Genomic DNA, 12,086 nt, shown 5'->3' on the forward strand with positions numbered 1-12,086 from the left:
TCGGTTCCCTGCTCTTCCCCACCGTGCCCCTTGGCTGTTCCCCAGGACTCCACTCCCCCAGATCCATTCTTACTCCACCCACTGGGACCCCCTGGCTCTTCCATCGCCTCCCCCAAGTGCTGCAGTCTCTCATGCCCCCTCCCTCCACCCTGCCTCATCCGGTCTAAGAACGAGTGTTCAGCAGCCCGCAGCAGAGCTCTGGCTGAGTGGAGGGGAAGAGGAGAGAAAGCAGGTAAGCCAGCCAAGCAACCAGGGCACAGGGGGCTGAGGGAGAGAACAGCAATGGTGGAAGCAGGGGAACGAGGGTTTGGGGCAGGGAGAGGGCTCTTAGCGGAAGGATCTCACAGTGTGCAGGGACTGATGAGATGCAGCCACCTCTGGGGTGGGGCGTGGGGGCTGTTTACACAGAGATCCCTCACCAGGATGGAAGGAGGGGAGGGGGGAGCAGAGGTGCCTGGGGCCACATGGGAGGGGAGGGGTTTACCTACTTTGCAGCTGTCGGGGCTGGGCCATGGTGACCTGCCGCACCTGGGTGCCCGTCAGGGTCAGCTTGTTGCCTTGGATCTGGAAGGTGAGGGGCTTGCTGCCTGGGGCGCTCTGCAGGGGCCGGTTGGCCAGCGAGGCTAGCTGTGCGATGCTCACCACCTCGCCCGCTGCGGAGAAGGGACGGGGTCAGTTCCCAGGAAGGGAGGGGGCAGACACCCGCTGCCTTCCCCCCACTCCCTGCAGTGCCCCTTGTACTCACAGGGCAGCCGGGCCTGCATGTCCGGGGAGAGCAGCAGCCTCTGCTGCACAGAGCTGGTGGCCGGGAAGTTGTAGCCAGGCAGGGTGCTAGCGGTGGAATGGACTGTCACTGGCTTCATCATGCTCCCCACGGCGCCCGGGTTCAGTGGGTTGGTGGCTAGCCGCACGGCGGGGGCTGGCACCGGGCCAGGCTTGAGGGTGGAGGCAGCAGCAGCAGCGGCAGGGGCCGGCAGCACGGGGGGCTGGGGGGCATTCGGGATCAGCTGGGCCGCAGGCATCAGTGTAGGCAGGACTGTGGGAGGAAAGAGGGGCTGGTTAGAGGGGAGGAGTCAGCCAGCCTAGCCACGCCCCCATGGAAGGGAGAGGGTGATACCAGCCCAGCTCCTCCACCCTGGGAAAGATGGGCAGGGCCCAAGGACGTGTTACCTGGCCCAGCCCTGCCCCCCAAAAAGGAGAGGGGAGGGAAATCCAGGCCACCCCCCCACCCCAAGTAGGGCATTTCAGCCCTCAGGCAGAGGAAAGGGCCCCGCTGCAGGGGATCCCAGTGGGGACCCGCCCCAGCCCTGCCCCACCCCTCCCCTCCCATTGGACAGGGTCCTTACCCTGCGGGGCGGACACCGGGGCCTGGAGCACAGCGTTGTTCTGGCTCAGCGTAGGCACTAGCGTTGGGCCCTGCGGCCTGGCAGCGGGAGGCACCGGCACTGGGGATGGCGGGAGGGGCAGGGGCAGCGATATGGGTACGGCCATGGGGTGAGGGAGCAGGGGAGGCTGAACAGGCCCCGGGAGAACTGGTCCCATGGGGTGCATGGGGGCCAGGGCCTCTGGCAAAACAGGAGCCATAGGTCTCTGCAAGGGGGTCATGGGGCGAGGGCTGTTCACCAGCACTACAGTCCGGTTCTCTGGCTTTGGCACCGGCTGCAGCATCCTGCAGGGAGGGGGAACAGATGGGGTTAAAGTGTGGGGGCAAGGGAACTCGCCACTCCCTGCCAACCCCCCCGCTAATCCAGGACTCCCCTCCAACCCCCTGCTCTGCACTATGGCAGCCCCCTCCCCCAAAAACCCCTGGCATCGGCTATGGAAGCCTCCTCCACGCCCCCGAGATCCCTCCATCCTGGGCAATGGAAGCCCCCCCCACTGAGATCCCCATCCCCCAGCCCATGGCCATGGCAGCCCCCTTCCCTCCTGCTGAGATCCCCATGGAGGGCTGCGGTACCTGTTCACTTTCATCTTGACAGGCTTGGGCCTGGGTGGGGGGTCCGGGGATTCGGCAATCTCCTCGATCAGCTTCCTTGTCACCTTCCACTTAGGCAGGAAAGTGTCGGCCTCGTAGCGGGACACGCGCCCCTCCAGGTTGATGAGGTCGAAAATGCCCATATCCACATGCTGCAAAGGGGCCAGGCCCAGTTAGGAAAAGACCAGTCCTCCCCATGGCTCCTGGCCTATGTCCCATTCCTGCCTCCCCCCTGAGCAAGCCAGGACTCCCTAGAGAAAGGCCCCATCTCTTCCCCCCCCTTCCCTCAGTCTTTCTTGAGCCAGCCAAGCCCCTGTCCTGCGGCTGGACTGGAACTGAAGTCCCCTAGAGCCCTCTGTCCAACCCCCCACGAAGGGCTGGGGGCACCTGCCTTAAAGGGGTCCCGGTTGAGGGCGGACAGGACGAGGGAGGCGGTGCTGAAGCAGATGCCCTGGGTGATGAAGGGCGAGTGGATGGGCCGGGGGTCGAAGAGGTTGGGGTGGTTGCACACCTTCCGCAGCTGCATCAGGATGTTGATGACGCTCATGAAATGCCCTGTGGCCAGAGTCTCCTTGGTGCTGAGAGGAAAGCAAGAGCAGAGTCAGCTAGAGCTCCTGACTGCCACCACATGCTGCATTTCTGGACTGACAGGTGGGGAAGAACCATCCAGCAATGCCACCCTGGGATCGACCACCCAGTGCTGAGATGCGGCCGCTCCTGGGGTGCAGCGCAGCAGCAGCCGGGTAACCACACCGTGCCACTGCACAGGGACCCCTCAGGCAATACTGAAATGCAGCTACCTCTGGGGCAGGGAGCAGTGACTGATTAACACAGCAGTGCAACAGAGCAGTGAAGGTGGATTCTGTACCCAACTGACACTATGGGCAGGAATTAGAGACGCAGAACGCAATCACCTGAGGTGGGATCTGGCCCCAATCCTTCCCAGAGCTGGGGACAGAACCCAGGAGTGCTGGCTCCCAGTCCCCACTGCTCTAACCCATTAGACACCCCACACCCCCAAGAGCCAGGGATAAACCCAAGTGTCCTGTGCCCTCTGCACTCACGTGGCCTGGGCCATGAAGTCGTCGTAGAGATAGCGCTGGCGCTTGGACAGCCGGCACTTGATGACGTGCTCATATTTCTTTGGCATTTGCTTCTCCACATCCACCTTAACCCTTCGCAGGAGGAAGGGCCGCAGCACCTGCCAGGGGTGGGGCAGAGCCATCAGTCTGAAAGCCACCCCCGCCCCCCAACCATCACAGGTGTCCTCATCACCAGCAGGAACGCCCAGCCCAGCCTAACGGGGAAAGTCTGCCCTCACACCCTGGCCACCACTAGGCAGCCCTCCAACTCTAGGTGTCGTGAGGCTTGTAGAACTCTGACCCCTCCCAGAGGGGCCACTTATGAGGATGCTGCTTGGGAACAATGCCCGGCCCCCACCGATTGCCCCGACTGTACTATTTAAACCAGCAGGAAGCACAAAAAGTTGTCTGAGCAACCTACTGACTTCCTAACTGGTTCCCGATTCTGGCCCCCTGGCCTGGCCTCTGACAACTAGGCCTGTCACCCCTGCTCCAAGCACTAGATCAAACCGCCCATGTCCAGGTCCTGACCCATCCCCTCTCCCAACCCCAATCCCTCGCAGACCTCACCCCATGCCTGATTCCTAGCAGCCCTTGCTCCCCACCCCCAGCAGCTCCTTCTTCCCTTCCACTGCAGCCACAGCAGTTCCCACCCGCACCTTGTGCAGCCGCTTGACCAGGCTCTCGTTGTACTCCTGGCTACCCTCGATCATGCCTGTCAGTGGATTGGAGAACCACTCCTTGAACTCGCGGTGCGACTGGAAGACATGGGGCATCAGGAAGTGCATGAGGGACCAGAGCTCCATCAGGCTGTTCTGCAGGGGGGTGCCTGTCAGCAGCAGTCGCCTCTGACTGGAGGAGAAATGGGGAAAGGAAGGGCAAAGCAGTGAGCGTGCTGGGCCACGCCAGGCCAGGGCCCTTCCCGCCTCAGGGGGGTATCCCACCCACCTGTTGAAGTTGAGCAGTGACTGCCAGCGCTGGGATTTGAAGTTCTTGATGTTCTGGGCCTCATCCAGGATCAGGTACTTCCAGTTCTTGCGCCGGAATGCCTGGTGGTCCTGCAGCACCAGCTTGTACGAGGTGATGCAGATGTGGAAGGCATTGGGCTTGGTCCAGCCCTACGGAGGGGAGCTGGGTTACATTGGGAGGGGCTGCGAGCAGCCAGGGAAGATGGACCACCCAGATCCCCTTCCCATCTCCAAATCAGGTGGTTCCACAGTCCAGGACCAGACTGGAGCTGGTGCCCCCAAAGGGGAAAGGCCCCGGGTCCATTCCCTGCCCCCATGAGCCAGCCAGTATCCTGTGCAACCCTGCAGAAGCCTGCCTGCTCATAAAGCAGGAGTGTGCTAATGATATAGACTTGGGTGGCACTGTCAATACAGAAGATTGGAATATTATACAGGAAGATCTGACCTTGAAGACTACAGTGACAGAAATGGGATGAAATTCAGCAGGACAAAGTACAAGGTCCTGCATCTCGAGTCTAATAATAAGCATTTCTGTTACAAGCTCATCAGTTGGATGCAAGAGAGGAGAGAGACATGGCTGTGGGGGTCTATCACAGGATGACTATGGGGCACCAACGTGATGCAGCAGTGATAAAGGCAAATATGATCTTAGGATGCCTCAGGAGAGGCATTTCTGGTAGAGAGAGGAAGAAGTATTAATGCCATTGTCCAAGGTACTGGTAATACTGTGCAGAGTTCTGGGCCCCCTGGTTCCAGAAAGATGAATTCCATCTGGAACAGGTGCAGAGAACAGTTATAAGGATGACCAGGCAAACAGAGGGCTGATCCTACCAGAGGAGACTGGAAGAGCCTGGCTTATTTAGTCTAGTCAAACAAAGACTGAGGGGGATCTGATTGAGTTCTATAAATACACCAGGGAGTTGGGTGTGTGTGTGTCAATACCAGGGAGGGAGAAGAGCTACTGAAGCTAAAGGACAAAGTTGGCACAAGAACAAATGGATATAAATTGGCCATGAACAAATTCAGGCTGGAAATGAGAAGGCGGCTTCTAACTATCAGGAGGGTGAGGTTCTGGAACCGACCCCCAGTAGGAGTTCTGGGAGCAAAAATCTCCATTAGTTTTAAGAGAAAGCTGGAAAAATGTATGCGTGCGATTGTATGACGGGGTTGCTTGTGCTGGCAGGGGGCAGATTTATTTCTTACATTCCTAAAGCTCATGCTTCAGGGCTTTAGCCAGGGTCAGGAAGGGATTTCCTCCATATATTCTGTTTCTGTGAGCCTTTCATCATCTCCTTCCTCTGAAGGATTAGGGATGGCCACCCTGGAAATGGGACATTGGGAGGGTGGGCCAGGGCACTTGGGTGGTACCGAGCAGTCTCTCTCTCAAGTGCTTGGCTGGCTGGTTCTTGCTCACAAGGGCTGAGTCTCACTGATCGCTGTATGTGGGGTTGGGAAGGAATTGTCCCCCAGGTCAGCGTGGCAGGAACCCTGGGTTGGAGGAGATGACTTCCCCTTCCACTGCAGCGTGTGGGTGCAGGTCGCTTGCTGGGACCATCTAGGGATCTTGCATCTAATCATTTCCCTGCTGGTGCCGGCGCACGGGTCCCTCCTACTCTGCCTGTAGCACACAACAGTCTAGTCAATACATTGGCCACATTTCGCTCGCTGGATTAGTGTGCGGGTGCTGGGTGGTGTTGGTGGCCTGTGCTCTATATGGAAGTCAGACTAGATCTAGTGGTCTCTTCTGGCTTATACTCTATGACTCTTGTCCCCAGTGCCCAGGAGAGCAGACAATCATCAGCCACTGTTGGGAGGCAGTCCTGTATCCCAGTTGGGGGGTGCACTTGGGGTAATGGAGGGGCCCCTGGTTCCTCACCTGCCGCTTGAGCTTGCGCTCCTTCTGCGCCCCATAGTAGGTGAGGATCTTGAAACTGGGGCACCAGCGCTTGATCTCCATCTCCCAGTTCAGCATCACGCTGGTGGGCACGATGATCAGGTGGGGACCCCAGCTACCTGTGGGACCAACACAGAGCAGGCTGCTTTCAAGCTACAGACTCGGGGATCTTTGCGCGCCAAGGTAGGCAAAGCCTGAGCAGCAGCATGGCAATCTCTGCCACGTACCCTCCTCACCAATGAGCCTCCCCGAAGCCCGTAGGAAGCTCCATCTCCATGGTCTGTCAGCCCTGGGCCTCTCTGCAGATGCCACCAATGGGGCAGGTGGCTATTGCAATCTAGGCATCTGGGCCCATCTAGCCCATTCCCACCTGGGGCAGGATTGTCCCAGTCAGAGATGGAGCCGCCCCATGCAGCCCCATCCCACCCCCTCACCCTTCTCGCAGGCCAAGTGAGCCAGCAGGGAGATGGTCTGGATGGTCTTGCCCAGCCCCATCTCGTCCGCCAGGATCCCGTTGAGCTTCTTTTCGTACATGGTGACCAGCCAGTCCAGGCCAATGTGCTGATACTCCCGCAGGGTCCCCCGCAGCAGGTAAGGGATGGGCGTTTTCACCTGCACAAAGGAGGAATGGGTTAGCCTGGCTGCCTTCTCTCCTCCAACCCCCTCCCCATTGCAGTCCCGCTTACTTGGGTGGTGGCCAGGGTGTAGCCCTTGGGCTGCAGGCTCTCGGCAGTGGCTGCAATGTCTGTGATCTCCTTCTTGGGCCCCAGGGTGGGGGTTGCGTCGTTACGCCCCTCTCCCCGATCCTCGTCCCTTTTCAACAGGTACTCCACGCCAAAGTCTTCCTCCCGGCTCGCTGCTGTCGCTTCCTCAGCAGGGGTATCCTCCTCCTCCTCTTCTTCCTGGCTCTCCTCCTCTTCCTCACTCTCCTCCTCTGCGGTGGAGTCTGGGGCAAGATCCAGCTAGCATCAGCCCTGCCTTAAGACACCCACCCACTCCTCAGACCGCGCCGCCTCATCCCTCTATACCTGACTGGCTGCTGCTGTCCTCGTCCTCTGACTCCTCCTCGTACTCCGAGGTGCTGGGCTCCGAGGCATCTGAGGAGCTATCCAACTCATCCATCTCAAAGTCCGAGGTGTAGGCGCCGGCGTATCTCTGCAGCAGCTCCTCCATGGGCAGCTCCCCTGCCAGACAGTGACAGGATCAGGGGCGCATGGGAACATGCAGAGGGTGGGATGGGGCAGGGGTCACATCGTGTTCCACCCCCGCTCTGTGACTAGATGTCTCTCCAAATCTGTAACGCAGCCAGCACAGGAAGGACCTGGCTGCGGGTTGCAATGGAGAGGTTTCTCTGAGCACCAGCTACCAAATCCCAGCCTATGGGGCCAGGCAGGGACCTGTTTAAGTGCTCCCTGAACGTTGATCACATGACTTGGGGAACAGTTTGCCAGGAGCCCTAGGGATGGTGGGACAGAGAACTGATCTTGTGTCCCTGAGAGAGATCCAGGCCATGTTGAACATCAGCGCTACATGGCTGGAATCAGTCCAGTCCCACAAGGCCTTATTCTTCAGGGCTTAGCAACAAGGCAGGACGGAGGGGAAGGTGCAGGAACTGGTTTCAGAATAAGGCTCCACCCACAAATCTGCCCGGGATGGATCTGGGGCTTCCCAATCTGTTGGATTTGGCCCGGTGCTGGGGTTAATACCCTGTCTTGAGAAGATCTTTACATCCTGAGGGCTCCAACCCCTCGCAAGCTTGGGTGTGGTCAGAGGATTAAAATCTCTGACCCATTCAGTTAAAGCATAGGGGAGGATCCTGAAGCTACCAGGACAGTTAGGCATGTCCCAGACATGCTCTCCTCCCACCCCCTCCATACCTTCCTGGGCCAAGTCATCCAGTTCCTTCCTGTGATCCATGTCCCCTTCCAGCTTCTCTTCAGCATCAATCGTCTCCTCTTCATCCTCAGCTAAGGAGAAAAGGGACCGTGTTACCACGTGGATGGGAGAAAGCCCTGTTAATCTGTCACCCCCATCAGCCACCAGTGGCAGCCAGGTCCCTCACATCTACCCACAGCCTAGCTGCTCCAGCAGGTCCCTTGCCATGCTCACCTTCCTCCTCGTTGGCCGTGAACTCCTCATCCTCCTTGTCAGGCTTCCACGGCCTTTTGTTCCTCTGCATGACGGACTTTGCTTTCTCCTGCTGGAGGCATGAAGGAGAGGGCTGGGAGGAGAGGCCGGGGCCAGGCCCTCCTACCCCAAAAGGAGAGCCCTGCCCCCCCAAGCCCTCCTACCCTGGCCTAGCTGGGACACACAGATCATGCCGCTTACAGCAGTGGTTTTCAAACTGTGAATTGCGACCCAGTATTGGCTTACGGAATGTAAGGCACTGGGTCGTGACAGCTCTGGTCAGCACCGCTGACCAGGCCATTAAAAGCCCCGTTGGCAGTGCTGCCCATCTAAGGCAGGCTAGTCCCTACCTGTTCTGACACCGTGCCCTGGAAGCGGCCAGCAGCAGGTCAGGCTTGAGGGGGTGTGGAAGCCATGGGGCTCCTTGCTCTGCCCCTAGCTCCGGCTCCACACTCCCATTGGCCAGGAACCAGCCAATGGGAGCAGTGGGGGGAGGAAAAGGGGGGCAGTACCTGCAGGTAAGAGCTGTGTAGAGCCGCTTGCGTGCCTCCTCCTAGGAGTCGGACCTAGTGCTGGCTGCTTCTGGGGCGCAGCGCGGTTCCAGGACAGGCAGGAAGCCTGCCTTAGCACCCCGCTGCGCCGCTGACCAGGAGTCGCCTGATGTAAGCCCGTGCCGCAACTCCCTGCACCAGGCCTGAGCCTGCCCCCCCAACCCAGAGCCCCTTCCTGCACCCCAAACCCCTCATTCCCAGATCCACCCCAGAGCCCTGAACCCCTCCTGCACCCCAACCCCCACCCCAGAGCCCCCCTCCCACTCCTCAAACCCCTCATCTCCAGCCCCAGCCCAGAGCCTCCTCCCACACCCCAACCCCTCATCCCCAGCCCCACCCCAGAGCCCTTATCCCCCCACACCCCAACCCCTTGCCCTAGCCCAGAGCCCTCTCCCACACCCCAAACTGCTCATGCCTATCTCCATTGGGTCGCTATCATCAACAATTTTCTTCAACTGGGTCGCCTGAAAAAAGTTTGAAAACCACTGGCTTAAGGGATCTGAGTGCAGCTGGCTCTCCAGGTCAGTAGACTGCGAAGGGAGGTGCTTGCTCAGCAAAGTGCTGCCTCAGTCAGGGGTGTCCCGCCTACTGCCCCCGAGACCGTCGCTGATCACCAATCCCCTTAGCCGCCCTAGCAGGTCTGACCCACCCCTCAGTCATCTTTACGATCTTGGACTGTTTCTCTACCTCCTCCTCACTCTCCCCCGCTGCCTCCTCCTCCTCGTTGTTGGAGCTGGAGACGGAGGGAGCAGCGCTGCAGGAATTCTCCAGGATCTGGGCGGGCAGGGACTGCAGCAGCTCCTCCAGGGGCAGCTCACTCTCTTGCTTCAGCAGCTCTATCTCACGCCGGTGCGTCTCTGAGTCATTCCCTTCCTGCTGCTCCTCCACCTCTATCGTCTCCTCGTCGTCTGACTCCTCATGGGGCTGGAAGTCCCCATCTGCGGGAGGAGGAAGCAGGATGTGAACCATACACCTGGGGCACTGACAGGGCAAGTGGGGAACCTTGGGACTAAGGAGCCCTGGGAGTGAGATCTGGGGCCTTTCCTCTGTAGGGGGTGCCGGCTGATCTGGCCTTGGGGGACGGACGGACTGGAGGGCTCAGGGAAGGGGACATGGAATTTTTCCTCTTTAAAGGGCGCCAGCTCCAATCCAGCCCCGTGGCAGGAAAGACTGGCCAACTCAGGGGAAAGGGACACAAGACCTTTAACCTCTAGGGGAGGACTGCTGGCTCAAGGTGAGCAGGGAATGGGACATGGGGTGTTTTGGTTCCCTACCTTCTTCGTCGGTGAGGTGTGGAGGTGGCGGGGGACTGGATGCGGTGGAGCCAGCGTGGGAGGAGCTGATGTGGGAGGAGGAGCCAGTCTTGCTGGCTATGGGGAAGGTCTCGTTGAGGCTCTGAGTCAGCAGATCTGAGTACTTTTCCGTCTGGCCCACGATGAAGTCCAGTTGCAGGTCCAGGGCCTTCTTCCTCTTCTCCTCCAGGCGAGACTGCTGCTTGAACTGCACCACCTGCCAGTGGAGGGCCAGGGGGGTGGGTAGGGACATCCAAGTGAAAAAGAAGGGTAAGAGGGAGGTCTCAAAAAGCAGTATATTGTTAGCCTGTCATCCTCGCTTCTGAAGAACCTTCCTGCTGAGGGGCAAAAGGAAATCTCCCCTCTGACAACTGTATTCCACTGCTCGATACAAGACGCTGTGTTAGTGAAACCCACCCTGGAGTAGAGGAGAGGCAGGGACCTCGGGCTAGAGAGTCATGATACCCAAGCTGAAATGACAGAGAGCAGGGGATGCTCGGACAGAGAAGTCCAACAGCCAGAGCTTGAGCAGCGAAGAGGCACCGATACCAGGCTAGAGGCCTGTATGTTGTGTGACAATTCTTATATGAGGAAGGCCAGACCCAAAGCCAGCCTGAGCACTCCCTCCAGTACTGCACGCCCTACCCACCTTCTCCACGTTGCTCCAGAACTGCTTGACCTCTTTGGCGATGGAAGAGGCAATGCGCCTCAGCTTGGCCTGCTCCTCACGCTTGGCTCGCTCCTCCTTCTGCTTCTGCTCCTCATGGTGCCGGATCACCATCCGCACCACCTGGGGGAGGGGAGGAGGAGGGTGAGATGCATGCATGGCTGGGGGGAAGAAGGGGGCTACACCAACCAAGGGCAGACTGTATGGGGGTGGGGGAGATCTCTCTAGCTGGGGCAACAGCCCAGGGACATGCTGCCAACCAACAGGTGGGTCACCAGCCACAGTTTGAGAAGGGTCAGGGAGGTTTCCATTCAGCACCTAGGACAGACAGAGCAAGCCTAGATGGAGCACAGGAACATGGATAGACAGATGGGTGCTTGGATGGATGGACAGAAAGATGGCTCCTGCACGGATTTCAGAGCCCTTGGAAATACCATCTCTTAAGCCCTAAGGTGTGCTCTCAGGGCAGAACCCTTAGTAAATCCCCTGCAAAATATGCCTAGAAGTCACAGAAAGCTGCTGAGGGCAGGACATGAACTCACAGAACACGGAGCCATCCAGCTACCCCGATACCAAGTGACCTGCAAACTCTCTGGCTTGCAACAGAGACTCTGTCCTGCTGCACATGTGCCTTTTCACCCTCTTTGACATGGCATGGTGAACAAAAATTTAAGTGTATTTTAAAATCAGATTTTCAACATTTAAATTAGCTACAGGTTTATATTTTAAAATAAACCTATTTAAGTTAAATTTGAAATGACAATCCATGTTAAGACCTCAATTTGCTATAATCTATTGAGCCTACAAAATATTTACAATTAAATACGAAAATTAGTAGTTCATATTTGTTCCCAAGTTTTAAAGAAAGACAAAGCACTGAACTGGTGGAAGCCACAGGCAAAGCACCTGAAACCTGAGTTTGTCATAGTGGTAAACCAGCTTTTGACATAAGTAGCCTCTTCTGCACCTGCAGAATAATTTGCTTCATTTCAGTTTATCCAACTAATTCAGTTCAACGAATAGTTAATTCAGTTACGAAATGAGCTGGGTGCTGAAAAAGCAGAAAAGCTTGTTTTCTTCTTCCAATTTATGAATAAAAACTAGGCGTGAGAGGGCATGATCTACTAGTTCTAAAATTCTGAAGGACATGGTGACCAAAACCACAGTTCAATGCACTAAGTACTTCCTTTAATAAATCAGTTTTCAACATAAAACATATTTTGATAAACTGCCTGATAAACTTTTCCTATTTATCTAGCACGTTTAAGATTAAGTTTTATTTAAGTTTTATTTAACTATTTAAAAAACATTCAAAAATGCTGTTTTTGTGCATTTTAGTTGAATCTCCACCCAAATTGAGTTTGGCACAAATTACATGTAAAAAACAAATCATCTAGCAAATAAGAAATGCATCATTCACTGTTTTCTAAACTAACAAAAATGTAAAAATTAAGAATCAGAGTAAACGTAAGTTAAACTATATACTCGCTTAAATGAAGGCGTAAGTAGCGTATCCTGCTGGTTAACTAA

The 12,086-nt window shown here is 57.0% G+C and overlaps 2 protein-coding genes across 8 annotated transcripts in view; both read right to left on the bottom strand.

The window, feature by feature from the left end:
* LOC119856526 (zinc finger protein 572-like) overlaps window positions 1-12,086 on the bottom strand; it is a 568,866-nt gene that overhangs the window by 429,676 nt on the left and 127,104 nt on the right. The window lies entirely within an intron of this gene.
* The window catches only part of LOC119856487 (Snf2 related CREBBP activator protein), a 30,040-nt gene that overhangs the window by 10,364 nt on the left and 7,590 nt on the right, over window positions 1-12,086 (bottom strand). For 3 of the 6 annotated variants that reach the window (XM_043517208.1, XM_043517207.1, XM_043517203.1), the window contains exons 6-22: window positions 10,539-10,679; window positions 9,872-10,106; window positions 9,285-9,535; window positions 8,029-8,140; window positions 7,797-7,886; window positions 6,948-7,103; window positions 6,606-6,865; window positions 6,354-6,531; window positions 5,902-6,038; window positions 4,006-4,175; window positions 3,717-3,909; window positions 3,040-3,176; window positions 2,367-2,553; window positions 1,958-2,127; window positions 1,347-1,669; window positions 746-1,036; window positions 489-653 (exon numbers count right to left, since the gene is read on the bottom strand). In XM_043517208.1, the coding sequence (XP_043373143.1) occupies window positions 489-653; window positions 746-1,036; window positions 1,347-1,669; window positions 1,958-2,127; window positions 2,367-2,553; window positions 3,040-3,176; window positions 3,717-3,909; window positions 4,006-4,175; window positions 5,902-6,038; window positions 6,354-6,531; window positions 6,606-6,865; window positions 6,948-7,103; window positions 7,797-7,886; window positions 8,029-8,140; window positions 9,285-9,535; window positions 9,872-10,106; window positions 10,539-10,679 (3,196 nt within the window). Of the gene's footprint in view, window positions 1-488; window positions 654-745; window positions 1,037-1,346; window positions 1,670-1,957; window positions 2,128-2,366; window positions 2,554-3,039; window positions 3,177-3,716; window positions 3,910-4,005; window positions 4,176-5,901; window positions 6,039-6,353; window positions 6,532-6,605; window positions 6,866-6,947; window positions 7,104-7,796; window positions 7,887-8,028; window positions 8,141-9,263; window positions 9,536-9,871; window positions 10,107-10,538; window positions 10,680-12,086 lie in introns of all 6 variants that reach the window. The other 3 variants (XM_043517206.1, XM_043517204.1, XM_043517205.1) reach the window with 3 other exon arrangements.

Source organism: Dermochelys coriacea, chromosome 6 (genome assembly GCF_009764565.3).
Source record: "Dermochelys coriacea isolate rDerCor1 chromosome 6, rDerCor1.pri.v4, whole genome shotgun sequence".
Taxonomy (NCBI): Eukaryota; Metazoa; Chordata; order Testudines; family Dermochelyidae; genus Dermochelys; species Dermochelys coriacea.